Raw genomic sequence first — 18,385 nt, 5'->3', positions numbered from 1 at the left:
ACTGGGTTCGCGCCCCGCTCTGGGAGGATCCCACATGCCGCGGAGCGGCTGGGCCCGTGAGCCATGGCCGCTGAGCCTGCGCGTCCGGAGCCTGTGCTCCGCAACGGGAGAGGCCACAACAGAGGGAGGCCCACATACCACCAAAAAAAAAAAAAAAAAAAAAAAAAAAAAAACCCAGTTAATGGTTAAAATCATACAGCTTACCTGTACTTCTATTTGGAAGCCATCATTAAATGTTCCCCGTAAAATAAAGTTTCGTGATGTGCCTACCAAAAATTGATCTGCCTTTCCTTCTGCTACAGCTCTGATTGTTCCATACTGATCAGGAACCTAAAAAAAAATTTGTAAAGTCACCATACACATACTAACATGCATTAATTACTACCTGAAGACCGCAGTTATAGCTGTATGCAATTATGTGGTAATAAATGACAGAATTCCAAATTTGAAAGTAATAAGGTAATCTTATACTAATAAATTATTTGTTCAGACAATTACATTTTATTACACAGAAGTTATAATGCATTAACAACATTCTTTGGTTCAATTTTAAATTCATATTTTTATATGATTTCAAGAGTTAAGGATTAGGAGTAGGGGATAAAGGAATAAGTTCTGATAGATCACATGAAGACTGTGATCTGGTTTTGTTACTTACTGGTTATATTATTTTGGGTAAGTCATTTAGCCTGAGACAAATTTCTTTATCTATAATATGGGGATATATCTTCTTGGAAATGAAACCCAAGAGCAGTACTATCAGAATCCTCTTTTTTAGAGAAGATTTTGTCTACAAAGCATGTTATGAGTAGAAAAGACTGAGCATAAATTCAAAATTTAAGTCACCAACAAACAGAAGCAATATTAAACTGAGTGAATTGCCTTTGCTCTGGCAATCATTGACTAAAATACTATTCTTAACCCATTTCACTTCCGGAGATCTCAGTTCAATTAACAAACTTTCACTGAGCAAATAATACCTGTCAGGTTTTATGGATACACTTGGTTCATGCAATGAAGCAGACACATACATAGATAAATAGCAATTATCATTAAGCCCATTATTATTATTTTCAAGTTTTAAAATTAAACTGGTCATTTTGTATACCTTGGAGTAGGATATAGTTTTCAACGAATGTCTGTTAAATTTTAAGTTTATATGGTTATATTTTTGGGTCACTAAAGAAATAGTCTCAGAAATAAATAAGTTAATTATTCTGCTGATTTTTCTTATTCTTTCAAACTATTTTGTTCAGTGAATAGTCCTTTTTTGTTTTTGTTTATTTTGAGGGAATGAAATGACAAGAATGTGCACCAAATTTCCCAGAAAAGTGTAAGTTATCTCAATGTGGGACAAAAGACATGAGTTTAGAGGGTTTAATATTTAAAAATTTTTATGTTCCGTTTTCATCCTTACCTCTATTTCTCTTTCAGGATTCAGATCATGATCCCACAGAATTATTTTTCTGTCTTTCCCGCCTCCAGTTAATAACATACCATTTCTCATCTGACAAAGTGTGAACACACTGCCATCATGAGCTTTGATTTGTCTGCTGATCTGATAAACACCTAATATGATGAGGAGTAAAATAAAAACATGAGTGATAACATTTTCCATCAGATTTTAGAGTCTTTTTGGAAGAAAACTTTAGCAGAACTGTAGAGTGATTGCTGAATGACTCAACAATCAAAAACCTATTTTCAGCAAGTCTTCTGCAAGGCAGGTAGTAAAGCTTTAATACAATCTTTTGCATTTATGTCAATAATCAGGTACTCTGAAAATATTTCAAAATACATTCTTACAAAAAGGTAGGCTAAAGCAGTGATAATTCCACAGACAACAGAGGGTATATTAGCCTCAGAACTTTACTACCTTTTATAATCATCTTACAGGGTAGTTAGGGTAGGTATTATTACTCTTCTGATTTTAGAACTAAGGACATAGGTATAGAATTGGCTTAGCCAATACCACACAGTTAGCTAGTGACAAAGCTGTGACTAGGACTCGAGTCTCTTTACTCAATGTTCTTTTACGTTTGCAAAAAAAGCCTTCATTTCCTCTCGAGGCAACAGTCATAATATTTAACATTTAACCACTGCTAAACTGGAGGACTTCTGCTCTGTCAGGGATAATAACCCCTTTTGCTGAGATACTGGGGAAGGTGTGGGGCAGAAGAGGCACTGGCAGCTTGCAGCAGTGGCTTTTGACCAACCAGAAAAGTATTTTAAAAACTGATCCAGCCACACCAATGTGATATCTGAATGACAGCCCAGTTTTCTTGTATGCTCTCAGCACTTCACAAATACTCAGGAAGGGACAAGGCAGGTACGAAAATATAATCAGAGCCTCTTTCTTAAAGGTGAACATAAGATTTCATGATGCCTTACTCAGAGAAACTCTTCATTCAGCTAGTGAAGCTACTAGAGTAAGAGAAAAACTTTTTAGAAGATGACAGCTTGCAGAATTAGTTACCAGGTTCAAAATGGCAAGGTAGAACCTGGTTTAAGTATGACCAAAGTCAGTTAATAAATACACCTTAGATCCCTTGGAAATGAAAAAAATTACAAGTTTAAAAATTGTTCAGTGGGGGGCTTCCCCGGTGGCACAGTGGATAAGAATCCACCTGCCAATGCAGGGGACAAAGGTTCGATCCCTGGCCCGGGAAGATCCCACATGATGCGGAGCGACTAGGCCCGTGCGCCACAACTACTGAGCCCGCGCACCTAGAGCCCGTGCTCCACAACAAGAGAAGCCACCGCAGTGAGAAGCCCGCTCATCGCAATGAAGAGTAGCCTCCACTCGCTGCAACTAGAGAAAGCCCGTGTGCAGCAACGAAGACCCGACACAGCCAAAAATAAATAAATTAAAAATAAATTAAAAAAAAAAGTTCAGTGGGGAAATGGGTGAAGGTGGTTAAAGGTACAAATTTCCAGTTATAAGATAAATAAGTTTTGGGAATTTAATGCACAGCATGGTGACTACAGTTAACAATACTGTATTGTACATTTGAAAAACGTTGCTAAGGTAGTGTGCATCATAAAAGTTCTCAGAACAAGAGAAAAACCTCTACTATATGAGGTGATGGATGCTAACTAAACTTATTGTGGCAATCATTTAAAAATATATACATATATCGGGGACTTCCCTGGTGGCGCAGTGGTTAAGAATCCGCCTGCCAGTGCAGGGGACACAGGTTTGATCCCTGGTCTGGGAAGATCCCACATGCCGCGGAGCAACTAAGCCCGAGTGCCACAACTATTGAGCCCGCACTCTAGAGCCTGTGAGCCAAAACTACTGAGCCCACGTGCCACAACCACTGAGCCCACATGCCACAACTACTGAAGCCCATGCACCTAGAGCCCGTGCTCCGCAACAAGAGAAGCCACCACAATGAGAAGCCCACGGACCGCAACGAAGACCCAACACAGCCAATTCTAAATTAAAAAAATAAATGTATTAAAAAAATGTGAATTGTAAAAAAAAAAAATTAAAAAAAATATGTATCAAATCATTTTGTTGTATACCTTAAACTTACACAATGTTATATGTCAATTATACCTCAAAAACCTGCAAAAAAATTGTTCATTTTCTAATAAAATTGTTCGTCAACTTTAAATGGATAAACAAAATGTATTATTCAGCCACAAAAAGCAATGAGGTACTAATACATGCTATAACATGGATGAACCTTGAAAACATTAAGGTTCGACTGAAAGAAGCTGGTCACAAAAGACCACATATTCCATGATTCCATTTATATGAACTGTCCCACACAGGCAAATTCAGAGATACCAAAAGCGACAAACAGTTGCCAGGGACTGAGGAGAGAGAGGAATGGGAAGTGACTCCTAATGGGCACAGTGTTTCTTTTTGGGATGATGAAAATATTCTGAAGTTAGTGGTGATGATTGCACAACTCTGTGAATATATTAAAAATCACTGAATTGTACATTTTAGAAGGGTGAATTTTATGGTATGTGAAGCGTATCTCAGTAAACCTGTTATTGAGATTGTTCATTTTTACTCGTCTGTTTGAGCTGCCATTACATTGTTAAAATTAAAATTTGTAGAGTTTTGGTATCCTAAAAAAAATTATGCTACAGCTGACTCTCAAAATTACTCAGTGTGAGGCTGCTAGTGGTACAAATACTTAATAGATGGGTATATTTGGCAGGGAGAAAGGAATGGGCTTGCCTACTTTGGAGTAGGGCTTGCCTGATTCAGCAAAGCTAGGAGCAGAACTCCAACAGACTTGCTATTCAGGTCAACTGCCTCAGCTCACATCAACATTCATCACCTAAAAATACTTTAAACATTGAACAACACAACTGTGCCCAGCAGGATAGCCAGCCAATTATCTATCATAGCTCTAATGTGACCAAGAGAGAAAGAACATCTGAGAGATGTGAATTTTCTGAGTATTGCTGGCTTTATTTGGGCATTTAAAAGTGGGGAAAAAAGTGGGGGCAGGGCTTCCCTGGTGGCGCAGTGGTTGAGAATATGCCTGCGGATGCAGGGGACACGGGTTCGTGCCCCGGTCTGGGAAGATCCCACGTGCCGCGGAAAGGCTGGGCCCGTGAGCTATGGCCGCTGAGCCTGCGCGTCCGGAGCCTGTGCCCCGCAAAGGGAGAGGCCACAACAGTGAGAGGCCCGCGTACCACCAAAAAAAAAAAAAAAAAGTGGGGGCAAAGGGCTTATTTTTCTCATGCATGGTCAAATTAACGAGAGTAATCTGAAAGTACCACGGTACCATGTAAGAAATTACAAACGCAGAGGTGTGGCATTTCATAGCTCTCTATCAGAATGCAGGAAAGTGAAATACAGTTTCTCTATTTTTAATTCAGTTTTCCCTACTTCTAAACATGACAAATACCTTGTTAAACACTTAAGATCTTCCTAGAAAAATGGAATCTTAGAAAATAGAAAAACTGAAGAACAAATGCTTCATCAAGAATAAAAATACCCTATATAAGTAATCAACACGGTGAGATACCCACTTTCTACCTCCTACTACCCCAGGATAGTTATTGCCTAAGGAGAACCTATATTAATTTAGCTAAAAATATGTCTGTGCTTTAAATTTAAACAAGTTACCAAAGCTTGCTTTAGATAGTATTTACCCACAAAATAATTTATAATCCAAGATTTCCTTCTCATGGGTCTATATTTCTGACACTTTAATTTAAGCCAAATAATGTCTGAAATACCTGCCAAGAAAAATAATTATCCTTGTATTAAAAACCTATTGTACCTCCAGGCACTATCATGGCTAAGTGTATCCAAGCTTACTTGCAAATCCCCCCTTTCTTCTCAACTCTAGCAGAAACAAGCTTCCGTAAAAAGCAAGTTTACCTTGACTGCCAAATAAAGATCCTTTGGAGGGCTTTCTGTGCCTGTTTAACTACAGAATCAAATATCAGGGAGACTTTGAAATTTATGTTATATTCTTAGCAACGCGCAAATGGGTCCATGTTGATTATTCGGAGATCAGGTAAAATGGTAGTGTTTCTTAGTTTCTTAAAGAAACTTGGCAAAGATTTCAGAATAGTGAACATTTTAACGGTGGTATTGATACTCTCAACTTCCCCTGCACTTAAAGAATTATGAATTATTTCATATAAGAAAAATTCTGAACTATTTCCTGTATGTAGGAAATAACAAATACCTTATACCCACATAAGAAATAGAAAATACTGAAACAACCTAAGTGTCCATAGATGGATGAATGGATAAAGGAAATGTGGTATATATATATATACAATGGAATAAAAAAGAGGGAAATCCTGCCATATGCAACATGAATAGACTGTGAAGACATTATGCTAAGTGCAAAAACTCAGAGAGAAAGACAAATGCTATCAACATATGATCTAACTTATATGTAGCATCAAAAAAAAATAAACTCACAGAAACAGAATAGACTGGTGGTTGTCAGAGGCGGGGGAGGTGGGTAGAAGAAATGGGTGAAGGTAGTCAAAAGGTACAAACTTAGAAATTTAACGCAAAGATGGTGACTACTGTTTACAATACGGTAATGTATATTTGAAAGTTGCTAAGGGAGCAGATCTTAAACGTTCTCATCACAAGAAAAAAAAACTGTGAGGTGATGGATGTTAACTAAACTTATTTTGGTAATCATTTTGCAATATATACGAACATCAAGTCATTATGTTGTACACCTTAAGCTAGACAAGGTTATACATTAAAAATGTTATAAAACTGGAAAAAAAAAAAAGAGAACAGAAAATACTAATTACTTTGAAGACTCCTGTTAAATTACACTTAAGGTAAGGAAAAAATGTTTTGGAAGCGAGAGAGCTCCTTATGAGGCATAAAACACAGTTTTGGTTTGTCTCCTATTTACTAGAATAAAAGGATTAGCTGTGAAATTATACTTCTGCAATCCCCCAAAGTCCCTTTTTCAGATGCAATATCACAGTACAGTCAAATTTTGGTTGATAAAGACCGCCATGGGTACAGAAATATCATATTAGGGAATATGCAAACTGGATCAATCTACTGAAATTTGGGGCAAGAATTTAAAAATGGAAACTATGATAGATCTGGCCTTACACATTTATTTCACTAAACTCACCCAATCCTTTCCAGACGTATTTACATACCTCAAAACCCCAAATATAAAGGAAGAAAACAAAATTCTCAGCAAGTTTGCCCAAAATAGGGTCAATCATGTAGCAAATTTCAAGTGCCCAGCAGTTTACAAGATTAGATTTTCTGTTTTCTGTTCGTGCATATGCAGATTTTCTCTGCACAAAGGCTAAGCCACAAGTTTTTCAGATAAAAACCAAAATAAAAACAACTTCTGAACCTCTCCCTGCCTCTCACCTCACACGTTAAGGCTAATGAAGGGTGCATTTATACCCAAACTCTGCTCAGAGTGGTAGGATAGCATGTCAACAATTTAAGTCCGTTTTGATAATATAATACTGTTCCTGGCATTTCTGATACTGAAAAAAATGTGCCCAGGAAAAAGAAAAGAGAGGTAAGTAGGGAGGGCAACTAATAATACTGTTCTTTCTTTTTTCTTAAGAATCCTCAACCAGGAGCTTCTGGGTTGGTGAACACATGGGGATTCGGGGAGAGTGGTGCATCTGGGGAGGGCATGTAGGCTCTTGGCGGGCCCTTTTCCCAGGCCTTGCCCTGTGCATTTTTTCCATCTGGCTGTTCCTGAGTTATCTCCTTTTATCATAAACTGGTGATCTACTTTACACTGGCTACAGCGCTCAGGCCAGGTGTTAGTACTGGAGGGAATTTGGTGTCCATCCACTGTGATGCCTCCAACTGCACATATGGCCACTTGCTTACACTAAGGATGACAGTGAAATACTTGGAAGATCATCAAACTGAAATCAGAGAACCCATTTCAACTGCTAGCTCTGCAGACTCTGGGCTAATTAATAAATGTCTTCAATTCTTAGTTTTTATGCATGGAAAAGGGGTGTGAAGTAGAATAAAGTGATGTCACAGATATAAAAAAAATCCCCAGGGGAAATGTCTCAGGAACCTCAGGTTGGTTCCCTGTCACCTCCTTTTTCTTTCTCCCCCCTGCTTTTTTTTTTGTGGAACTCAGAGACTGACCGGCCTAGCTAGTTTTCTTTCTACTGCTACCACCTGTTACGCTAATAAAGAATCTCTCTCTGCTCCCAGACTACTGATTTTAGAACAAGGTCTGTAATTTTCCTCTCATAACCTTCTACTTTGAAGGAAGTATATGGTTCTCTGGATATTTTTTCGGTTTTATTGTCCTTAAACAGAAAGGAAAAATGAGATTGAAAAAAGGCTATTTTTTAAAAAATTTAATTTTTATTTTATATTGGAGTATAGTTGATTTACAATGTTGTGTTACTTTCAGGTGTACAGCAAAGTGATTCAGTGATACATATACCCATTCTTTTTCAGATTCTTTTCCCACATAGGTTATTACAGAATAATAGAGTTCCATGTGCTATACAGTAGGTCCTTGTTGATTATCTATTTTACATATAGTAGTGTGTATATGAAAAAAGACTATTTTCAATGTTTTTCCTCTAATTTTTTCCATCTACCATAGAAAAGGGCAAAGTGGACCTGTATATTTGGGTGCAAATGGGACTTGAGGATAAAATATATCTGTGTTTTGTTTTTTTTTTTTTTGCGGTACGCGGGCCTCTCACTGCTGTGGCCTCTCCCGTTGTGGGGCGCAGGCTCCGGACGCGCAGGCTCAGCGGGCATGGCTCACGGGCCCAGCCGCTCCGCGGCATGTGGGATCCTCCCATACCGGGGCGTGAACCCGGTTCCCCTGCATCGGCAGGCGGACGCGCAACCACTGCGCCACCAGGGAAGCCCCTATCTGTGTTTTTGAGGAAAACCAATTTGAGGTAAAGCTGAATGAATTCCAAGGCCCACTACTGGGGCTGGGAAGAGGAGTTGTAGTGAGAAAAAGAAAAAGAACAAGGGGACTAACTATGAGTTATTCTTTCTATCTCTCCTCTCCCATTTTACCATATGGCCATACACACTGTTCCTACACATATTGCATCTCCAGACCCAGCCCAGGAGAGTGAAACCTACAGTCTGTTGCTATGTTGGGAAAAGGAGAAGAGAAAGGGAGGAAACGTACCACAAATGTAGTAATTGGGATTATCTTTCTATATTACAGATAACTATGTTAACCAACAGCTGTTAAGAAAAGGTCCTTGGAACCATCCTTTTGTGAGTTGATATGGATAATTTTAATCACTAATTATTTAGAAAATGCTATCTCTAAATTTGTAGGTCTTTGGTTTTAGTATTCATTTATTATAATAAATCCAATTTCCATCGGCAAGTCAAGGTTTCAGCTGGATTCCAATTCCAACAAGTAGAATTCTGAAGTAATGGAGTCTGATTATGTGATATTTTACTATATTACTATTCTTATATTATCCATTAACAATAAAAACTTCAATTTTTTTTTAACAGGGAGCCACTTTTACTGAGAGCAATGTCATCCTGCATGACCTCCACCATTTAGCCACATAAGATCTCGGGATAGAATGTAGGCTATTACTCTTTTTCAAGGATAAAATCTTTCTTCTTATGCCCAAAACCAGTTATTCTCATCTCTCTCTCTAAGATTTTTAGTCTTTTTTCCACCACAATACCCAGTTTACTCTCAGGTTTTAGGCAACCTTAAAAAGACTACTGATTGATTCTAGTAACTTTGCCTTCCATTCCATTTTCAACTGGGATTCTCAAAATTCTCCACTTTTATTATTATTTTAAATACATTTATTTATTTATTTTTGGCTGCATTGGGTCTTTGTTGCTGCGCACGGGCTTCCTCTAGCTGTGGTGAGTGGGGGCTACTCTTCGCTGTGGTGCACGGCCTTCTCATTGCGGTGGCTTCTCTTGTTGTGGAGTGATTCTAGTAACTTTGCCTTCCATTCCATTTTCAACTGGGATTCTCAAAATTCTCCACTTTTATTATTATTTTAAATACATTTATTTATTTATTTTTGGCTGCATTGGGTCTTTGTTGCTGCGCACGGGCTTCCTCTAGCTGTGGTGAGTGGGGGCTACTCTTCGTTGTGGTGCACGGGCTTCTCATTGCGGTGGCCTCTCTTGTTGCGGAGCAGGGGCTCTAGAACTCAGGCTCAGTAGTTGTGGTGCACGGGCTTAGTTGCTCCTCAGCATGTGGGATCTTCCCGGACCAGGGCCCGAAACCGTGTCCCCTGCATTGGCAGGCCGATTCTTAACCACTGCGCCACCAGGGAAGCCCAAAATTTAAAAACTGGCTATTCTATACTTAGCTGTTCTACGGCCTTAATGTTCTATTGAAATTGCAAGCTCCTTTGGTCTTTCCTTGGTTCTTATTCGTCTTGATCTCCCTATAACACTGAAACTCCTGGGAATTCTCTGCTTCCTTGTTCAGGCACTAAATAAAAAGTTCTATCTTGCTAACTTTTTAAAAAAAATCTCACTTCTGTAACCCTTGTAGGCTCTTTTCTGGTCATCTAACTGTGGGACTAAGGATCCTTGGTCTCACAGCTCTTTTCTCTTCCATGGTGAACTCAACCAGTTTTTAGGATTCTTGTGGATAACTCGGAAAATCTGTATCTTTAATCCCTATTTGAATTTTCATTGGCTTAGTATATATTAGTTTAAATTGATAAGAGGAACTGCAATTCACTACTATTTTTAAAAACTGTATTTCCTTCATGCTGGCTGTCTCGTTTTTGTTAACACATGACAAGTTTATTCACACTATCCTGGATGCTTCATGTTCATAACCATCTTTCTCCCTGAACTTACACTGATCCCTAACTGGGATCAAAGTTCCAAATCTTTTGTAGTGTTGCACATTCATTATGGCTTAACAGAAATATCATTTCTTCTGTGAAGGCTTCACAAAATACTGAAGATTGGGATGACTTCTCTCTTAATCTTTACGGTGTTTAAATTAACATGTATCTGTATAATCTCTAATTATTTTGTATTAACCTCCTGGAAGGAAAGGTACAGTGTAGTCAAATATAGGTTACATATGCTTAATAAATGAGTAAATAATTTGATTAAAAAAAAGACTATCATGAAGAACCTTAAAAACAAAATGTATGTTGGTGACTCTCATACAGTCTCCCTGCAGCTCTCTCTCTCCTGGTCTGGGTAAGAAATGGGACTGCGATAGCAATATGTGCAAACTGAAAGGAATGACTTCCATATGAGAATACTGTACCTTTAGGCCCTTTCCCAGGTGTGGGTTCTACAGTAGTTTTGCTCCATATAAGTATGACTCCACCTGAGTCTCCAGTAAGAACATCTCCATTCCCCAAGAATGTCAAACACTGCACAAATTTTGGTTTTTCGTATTTCTACAATGAAACAATGAGAATTTTCAGTTTTCCCTTTGGCATGATGACTTTATGCTTACTCAACAATTAAAAAAATTAAGGTTTTATAATGAAGTTATAACATTCTGGTCCTTACCCCAAAAACTCCCTGTTTTCTTGTTAGTGAATTGCCACTCCAGGTCCAGAAAAAAATGTGAGATTTACCACAGGTTATTATGGTATTTGCATCTGTTGGATGGAATTCCACAGCCAAAACAACTTCATTTGTTGTCTGTGGAAAGAGAAATAAAGCTTTAGATTAATGTATATCCTTATCTCCATTAAGTACCAATTACAGTACTGATAATCAAAGATAGGGAAAATTTTTAAGGAAATGCCTTTTCTTCAAAGTTCTATTTTCCTGAAAAATTTTAATAATAGATTTTTAGAATGATTTAAATTTGATGTCCTTATCCTATTATATCATCTTTTATGCTATCCATATATAATAACTCTGCACTAGGAAGACATTTACACGAATTAGTTTTAGGTTGTTTTCATTTCTTGCACATTCAAGGAAAAGTACGCTAAAACTAGCAAATGAAAGAGCAATGTACATGCTGCCTTAAAGACATTGCCATTTTGGTCTTAAAAAAACAAACCAGTCTTATCTTTATTTGTACTATACTACTGACCGTTCATTCAGGAAAATATTACTGATTTAGAGATTCATCCCCATGCTGAAGACGTAAAAAGTAGATACAGAATGGTCACTACTGATTCCTACAGAATGAAAAAACAAAAAACAAAGAGCTTTTATGCTCCTTCCTCAAAAAAACCTAGGAAAGGGACCTCATTAAACTTAAAAGCTTTTGCACAGAAAGGAAACCATAAACAGAACGAGAAGACAACCCACAGAATGGGAGAAAATATTAGTAAATGATGCAACCGACAAGGGATTAGTCTCCAAAATATACAAATAGCCCATATAGCTCAGTATAAAAAAAAAAACAAACAAGCAAATCAAAAAATGGGCAAAAGAGAAACAGACATTTCTCCAAAGAAGACACACAGATGGCCAAAGGCCACATGAAAAGACGTTTAACATCGCTAATTATTAGAGAAATGCAAATCAAAACCACAATGAGGTATCACCTCACACCAATCGGAATGGTCATCATCAAAAAGTCTACAAATAATTAATGCTGAAGAGGGTGTAGAGAAAAAGGAACCCTCCTACACTGTTGGTGGGAATGTAAACAGGTACAACCACTACGGAGAACAGTATGGAGGTTCCTTAAAAAAGTAAAACTAGAACTACCATACGATCCTGCAATCCCACTCCTGGGCATATACCCAGAGAAAACCATAATTTGAAAAGATACATGCACCCCAATGTTCACTTCAGCACTATTTACAACAGCCAAGACATAGAAGCAACCTAATGTCCATCAACAGATGAGTGGATAAAGAAGACGTGGTACATAAATACAATGGAATATTGCTCAGCCATAAAAAAATGAAATAATGCCATTTGTAGCAACATGGATGGACCTAGAGATTATCATACTAAGTGAAGTCAGACAGAAAAAGACAAATATCATATGCTATCACTTATATGTGGAATCTAAAAAAATGATACAAATGAACTTATTTACAAAACATAAACAGACTCACAGACATAGAAAACAAACTTATGGTTATCAAAGGGGAAAGGTTGGAGGAGGGGCAAATTAGGAATTTGGGAGTAATATATACACACTACTACATGTAAAATAGATAAACAACAAGGACCTACTGTATAGCACAGGGAACTATATATTTTGTAATTACTATATGAGAAAATAATCTGAAAAAGAATATATATTGTGTGTATATATATGTATGTGTGTGTATACATATGTATAACTTGAATCACTTTGCTGTACACCTGAAACTAACACATCATTGTAAATCAACTACACCTCAATAAAAAAAATAAATATATATAAAAGTACACTACTAGGGATGTAATGTACAACATAATAAATATTATTAACACTGCTGAATATTATATATGAAACTTGTAAAGAGTAAATCCCAAGAATTCTTACCACAAGGAAAAAGATTTTTTTTCTATTTCTTTAATTTTCTATCTATATGAGATGATGGATGTTCACAAAACTTATTGTGATAATCATTTCATGACAAATGTAAGCCAAATCATTAAGCTGTATACCTTAAACTTATACAGGGCCGTATGTCAATTATATTTCAATAAAACTGGAAGGAAAAAAGAAGAAAAAGGAAAAGATAATGTGTTGATAACAAAGCAAAATTAGTCACCTCTCTTCCAGGTTTTAAAAACTGATTCAACAGTCCTTAGTTTTCACTTGGAAAAAATCAAAACTACTCAACAGTTGGATCTTATGCCAAACTGATTAATCAAGGATTATAAAGCTAACTACAAATATTCCCAAGTATACAAACCCATGGTTCCAGTGGTAAGATATTCAAGATATAAGCTGAATAATCTATGAAAATAAATCACTTTGGGTATGAGTGTGGCCTTACAGGATATTTTAACTTTTTATTGATGTATACTATATAATCAGAAAAGCTCACAAATCCTAAGTACATAGCTTGATAAGTTTTCACAAATTGAACACACCTCTGTACAGCATCTAAAGCAAGAAAAAGAACATTACTAACATCCCAGAAACACCCCAGATCCCTTTTCTACTCACTATCCCCTCCCACTGCTGAAGTAACCATGATCCTCATTTGCAGCAGCAAAGATTAGCTTTGTCTGTTTTATTTATTTATTTATTTTTAATTTTTATTTATTTTTTTTCACTTGCCACACGGTGTCTCCCAGCATGGGAGGGATCAGCCCTGCCTGTCACAATAAAGTTTATTATGAAAACAGGCTGGTGTGGGGACAAGGGGACGGACAAGTACATTTAGATTGGGTGGCTCAGGTGAAGTAGTGCAGCTTCTTCACATTGATGCCATACTCGCTGAGGGCAGGAGTCAAGTCCTCCATGGTTAAGAGTGTACTTGCGGTCCTTGCTCTTGCTTCGGGAACTGCCAGAGGCTGTGCCCTTCATTTTGCAGTGCTGTAGGGCATCGTTGGCAATATCTGAGATGAATTTCTGGGCAGCTAGGGAGATGAGCCAAATTATGCGTGGGTCCGAGGCCTCAAAGCCAGCATGGTTCAAGTAGTAACCAGTCACTGCATCGGGGATCGTAGGCGTGTAATCCTCCAGCTGCATCAGAAAGTCCACCAGAGGCGTGCTGGACACCACCGGCTTCACGTCTCCGTTGGCCGCGCTTGGCACCACGTAAATCCCGTTAGACATGGCCCCCTCCGGGGGCGCCGTGCCGCCCGCCGTCACCGGAGCCAACCCGCGCTGCCACGGCTCCCGTGCCCACTGCCGCGGCTCCAGCCCCAGGCCCCCCAGCTGTCCCCACGGGGCTGGCCTTGTTCTCCGAAGCGACGCCGGCGGGCAGCACGGCGCGGGCCGAGACCATGGGTGCCAGGCCCGAGGCCGAGGCCGGCGCCGCCTCGGGGTCCACGCCGGAGCCGCTGCAGCTCATCGGGCCGGTAGGAGAGGCGGCGAACCTGTCTTGTTTTATTTAAATGGAAAAATACAGAAGGTATTCCTCTGTGTCTAGCTCATTTCATCAACATTACATTTGTGAGATCCACAAATGTTGGTGCATATATTGTAATTTGTTCATTCTAATTGCTGTATAGTATTCCTTTGTATGGAAAGACCACATTATTGATATATCCATTCTCTTATTGATGGGCATTTGAGTAATTTTTTCTTTTATTTTTGATTACTTGTTTTTTGGTTAACACATGTATATACTTCTTTTGGGTTTATACCTAGAAGTGGAACAGGATGGGTCAGAAGGTATGCATGCATATGCATGTGTTCAACTTTACTAGGTAATACCAAACAGTTTTCCAAAAGGGCTGTACCAATTTACATGACTAGCAGCAGTATACGAGAGTTCCAGTTAAGTTACACCCTCACCAACCTTGGTGATTTTGTCTATTCTTACCGATTCATATTTCCACATATATTCAGCTTGTCAATGTCTATAAATATCATGCTGGGATTTTGACTATGTTGAATGTATAGACCAATATGCAGAGAACTAACATCTTTACGATACCGGCTTCTATCCATTACTACTGTATAATCCTCCAATTATTTAGGTCTTCTTTAATATCTGTCAATAAGGTTTTGAAGTTGCCTTACTGAATTTTAAATTTACATAAATTAACAAGTAATGTATTAAATCCCCAAGCCTTGTGACATAAGCCAGGACAGAGCTTATCTACAGAAGAATAAAGTTAACACACAGGGAGAAGCTAAGAGGGGTGACAGAGAATCAGTGATCTAGTCCCTGAATCAAATCATTCCTGAGGCAAAATCTCCCTCTGACCTTTACTAGAGGTTTTCTTTTAACTCCCTAAACGTGAATCAATAAACTCTCGTTAAATTTGCTTTAGCTGTTTTGAAGTCTTTTGCAGTGAAAGAGTTCTAATATAGATATTTGGGATACAGAGTTGAGTGAACTTGCTGACTGACTGGGTGTGAAAGTGAGGGAAAAGGAATCATGAATGATGCCCAAGTTTCCAGCTTGAGCAACTAAGTGGAATGTGATGCTAGTCACCGAGAGGCAAACTGGTTGGGGGCTAAACAAATATGATTAGTACAGATTTGGACACATTGCTTGTGACTTGTGGGATGGGGCATTCAAATAAAGATGTCCAGCAGGCAACAAGAATTGCTCTTGTTACTCTGGGCTGGAGTCAGCTGATGTGGGACATGGCAGGTAGTAACCAAGGCCATGGGAGCAACAGAAGCAGCATACGATATCAACAGAAGACATGGGATATAACTCTCAGGAACACCAACACCAAAGGTTCTGGAAAGAAGATCCTCGAGTGGCCACTAGGAGGAAAACCATAAGACTTCATCTGGTAGCCTTTCCTACAAAGGACCAAAATTCACATATTTCACTTCGGTGTAACTTCCCTATGTTTCAATGTTAAATTACTCTGAATGATGGCTGAAAGACAATCTATCTTCATTTATGTTTTTTAAAGTCTGAGGTTTCCTGACACCTTATATTCCTTTCAAGTACAATCAAATCTACTATACTACTTTCAAAAGATTAACTTATACTATTTAAAAGAAATAACCTCTTTTCATCCAACAAGCTGAAAGCTTGAAGCTTACACAAAACTAAGAGAGAGCACAATTGAAGAGGAATGTGATGTTATTTAAGAGTATAGCAAATATGTCATAGGCTTTTAAAAGCCATCCTGTCAGGGCTTCCCTGGTGGCACAGAGGTTAAGAATCCACCTGCCAATGCAGGGGACATGGGTTCGATCCCCGGTCCGGGGAGATCCCACATGCCGTGGAGCAGCTAAGCCCGAATGCCACAACTACGGAACTTGTGCTCTAGAGCCTGTGCTCCGCAACAAGAGAAGCCACCGCAATGAGAAGCCGCGCACCACAACGAAGAGTAGCCCCCGCTCGACGCAACTAGAGAAAGCCCACGCGCAGCAACGAAGACCTAACACAGCCAAAAATAAATTAATTAATTAAATAAATTAAAAAAAATTTTTTTAAGCCATCCTGTCGCTTTGAATCCCTTTGAAAGCCTGTCAGAAGGAGGACATTTCTGAGCCATATGAATGCAGTTGCAATGCTAACCTCATTCCTCTCTTACAAGTTATAGCCTGCTCTAAACGAAAGGATTAACACTATTCTAGAGCAACTATAAAGGCTGTAGCATTTTATTTAATAATCCCCATAAACATAACCAAAAAACTTATCATTATATATGCTTTTCAGTTATGTCAGCCATATTCCAAAAGTTGAATTTTTCCTTTAGATTTTTTAATCTTTAAAGATTGAAAAAAATAACATATTTTGTTAAAGAAGAAGCAGCCAAGTAGAGTATACAGTCTTAACTTTGAGATTACACATCCAACTGCTTTGGCATTTCAGTAGTACAATGTGTCTGAACTATCACTGAAAGTGGTTGAAGCTGCTTGACTACTGTATCTTAAAACTGACTACCATACGAATAATGACAAATCAATAAATTTGATGAATTTGGCCAGCTGGTGCTTTCTTGAAACCTAAGGATATGCAATATACTTCCAAGGATTTACAAAACAAATAATGTATTCTAAAAGATAATACCCAATTAAAATGTTTTTACCTTTATTTCTGCTCCTTTTGATTTCTTCTGCCAATCCCATACAGTAAGCATATGCTCATTGGAGTCATCGATGACACATAAATGAACACCTGAATCCTAAAGAAAAGTCAATTTAAATAGGCATTTAAAAATTTTCAGATAAGGCTGACTTTCTAAAAAGAAATACCATATTACTAAAACTGCCAAGTTTAAGATAATCCAAAATCCTTTAAACTCATGGTTCCTTGAAATATAATGAATATACTATTTACTAAGACTGTATTTTCTTCAGAAATATAATAAAAAGTCTTAAAAATTTATTTTCCATTTCTAATTTTTTTCCCTAAGTTGATCTCCACTTGCTATCTAGCCACTTTTATTATTCAGAGATAGCAAGTAATTAATTTGGAGGATACCCTAGTCCCTTCTGCATCTTAAAGTATTTTCTGCTTTAAAGTAGTCTGACTGCATTTAAAGTATTTTCCTTTGAGGTAGATGTGAAATGTTTATAATTTTATAACTTTGCTCCTAAACTTTGGTAGTTTGATAGAACAAGCTAAAATTAATGGCTACTTTAAGGTTTGCCAATTTGTTTTCCATGATATACCTGGTTTACATTAACATGAATAAACAAGATAAAAACATAACTAATGCCTCCCAGTTTAAGAAAAAGAACTGTGGATGATACTAAGAGATTATTTTTCTTCTAGTAGCATTTGTAGTATATGCCTTATGATGTCTATGGAACAAAGAAATATTGTGGTGATAAGTGAGAGGTACCGAGGAAGGTCAGAGCTTACTTTCCTCTTTATCTTTCTTTTATCCTGTATTGGAATGATTACCTAAATGAGGAAAAGTCAGAGTGTGAGGCAATCCAAGATAGTCTTAACCCTGTAACAATGGTATCAACAAGATGATAACAGTTCCTGCTACAGAAATTTTGGGGGGTAAAAAAGGTAGTAAAAGTATTTCCCTTCTGTCCTCTGATCTCCTTTTCTAAATGCCTTTCTCCCAATTCCTGACTCATTATACCCCTTGACATTCAGTGCCTGCAAGCTAGTAAAGTTCCTATATCCACCCAAATTGATCTTTCTGCTCTAAAAATGTCCCTTGCTCCTCCATGTCCCACAAAACACCCATAATCCAGAATATAGCTGCTGACAGGAACTGAAGAGATAATATGAATACATAAATATATCCTAAAACATGAATGAGGCCCAATAAAATCTGGAGGTATATTTATAATTGAAATTAAAAATTACGATCCTAGGGCTTCCCTGGTGGCGCAGTGGTTGCGCGTCCGCCTGCCGATGCAGGGGACACGGGTTCGTGCCCCGGTCCGGGAAGATCCCACATGCC

At 38.1% G+C, this 18,385-nt stretch overlaps 1 protein-coding gene and 1 pseudogene across 4 annotated transcripts in view; both read right to left on the bottom strand.

Moving 5' to 3' along the window:
- The window catches only part of EML4 (EMAP like 4), a 164,389-nt gene that overhangs the window by 30,844 nt on the left and 115,160 nt on the right, over positions 1-18,385 (bottom strand). For all 4 annotated transcript variants that reach the window (XM_028497090.2, XM_007112185.3, XM_028497091.2 and 1 more), the window contains 5 exons: positions 17,048-17,143; positions 10,970-11,104; positions 10,719-10,854; positions 1,418-1,569; positions 205-330 (listed from right to left, as the gene is read on the bottom strand). In XM_028497090.2, coding sequence (XP_028352891.1) covers positions 205-330; positions 1,418-1,569; positions 10,719-10,854; positions 10,970-11,104; positions 17,048-17,143 — 645 coding nt within the window. The remainder of the gene's footprint in view (positions 1-204; positions 331-1,417; positions 1,570-10,718; positions 10,855-10,969; positions 11,105-17,047; positions 17,144-18,385) is intronic.
- LOC102983459 (transcription initiation factor TFIID subunit 10-like) lies at positions 13,413-14,504 on the bottom strand (annotated as a pseudogene).

Source organism: Physeter macrocephalus, chromosome 12, assembly GCF_002837175.3.
Source record: "Physeter macrocephalus isolate SW-GA chromosome 12, ASM283717v5, whole genome shotgun sequence".
Taxonomy (NCBI): domain Eukaryota; kingdom Metazoa; phylum Chordata; class Mammalia; order Artiodactyla; family Physeteridae; genus Physeter; species Physeter macrocephalus.
This window is presented reverse-complemented; position numbering and strand designations above follow the sequence as displayed.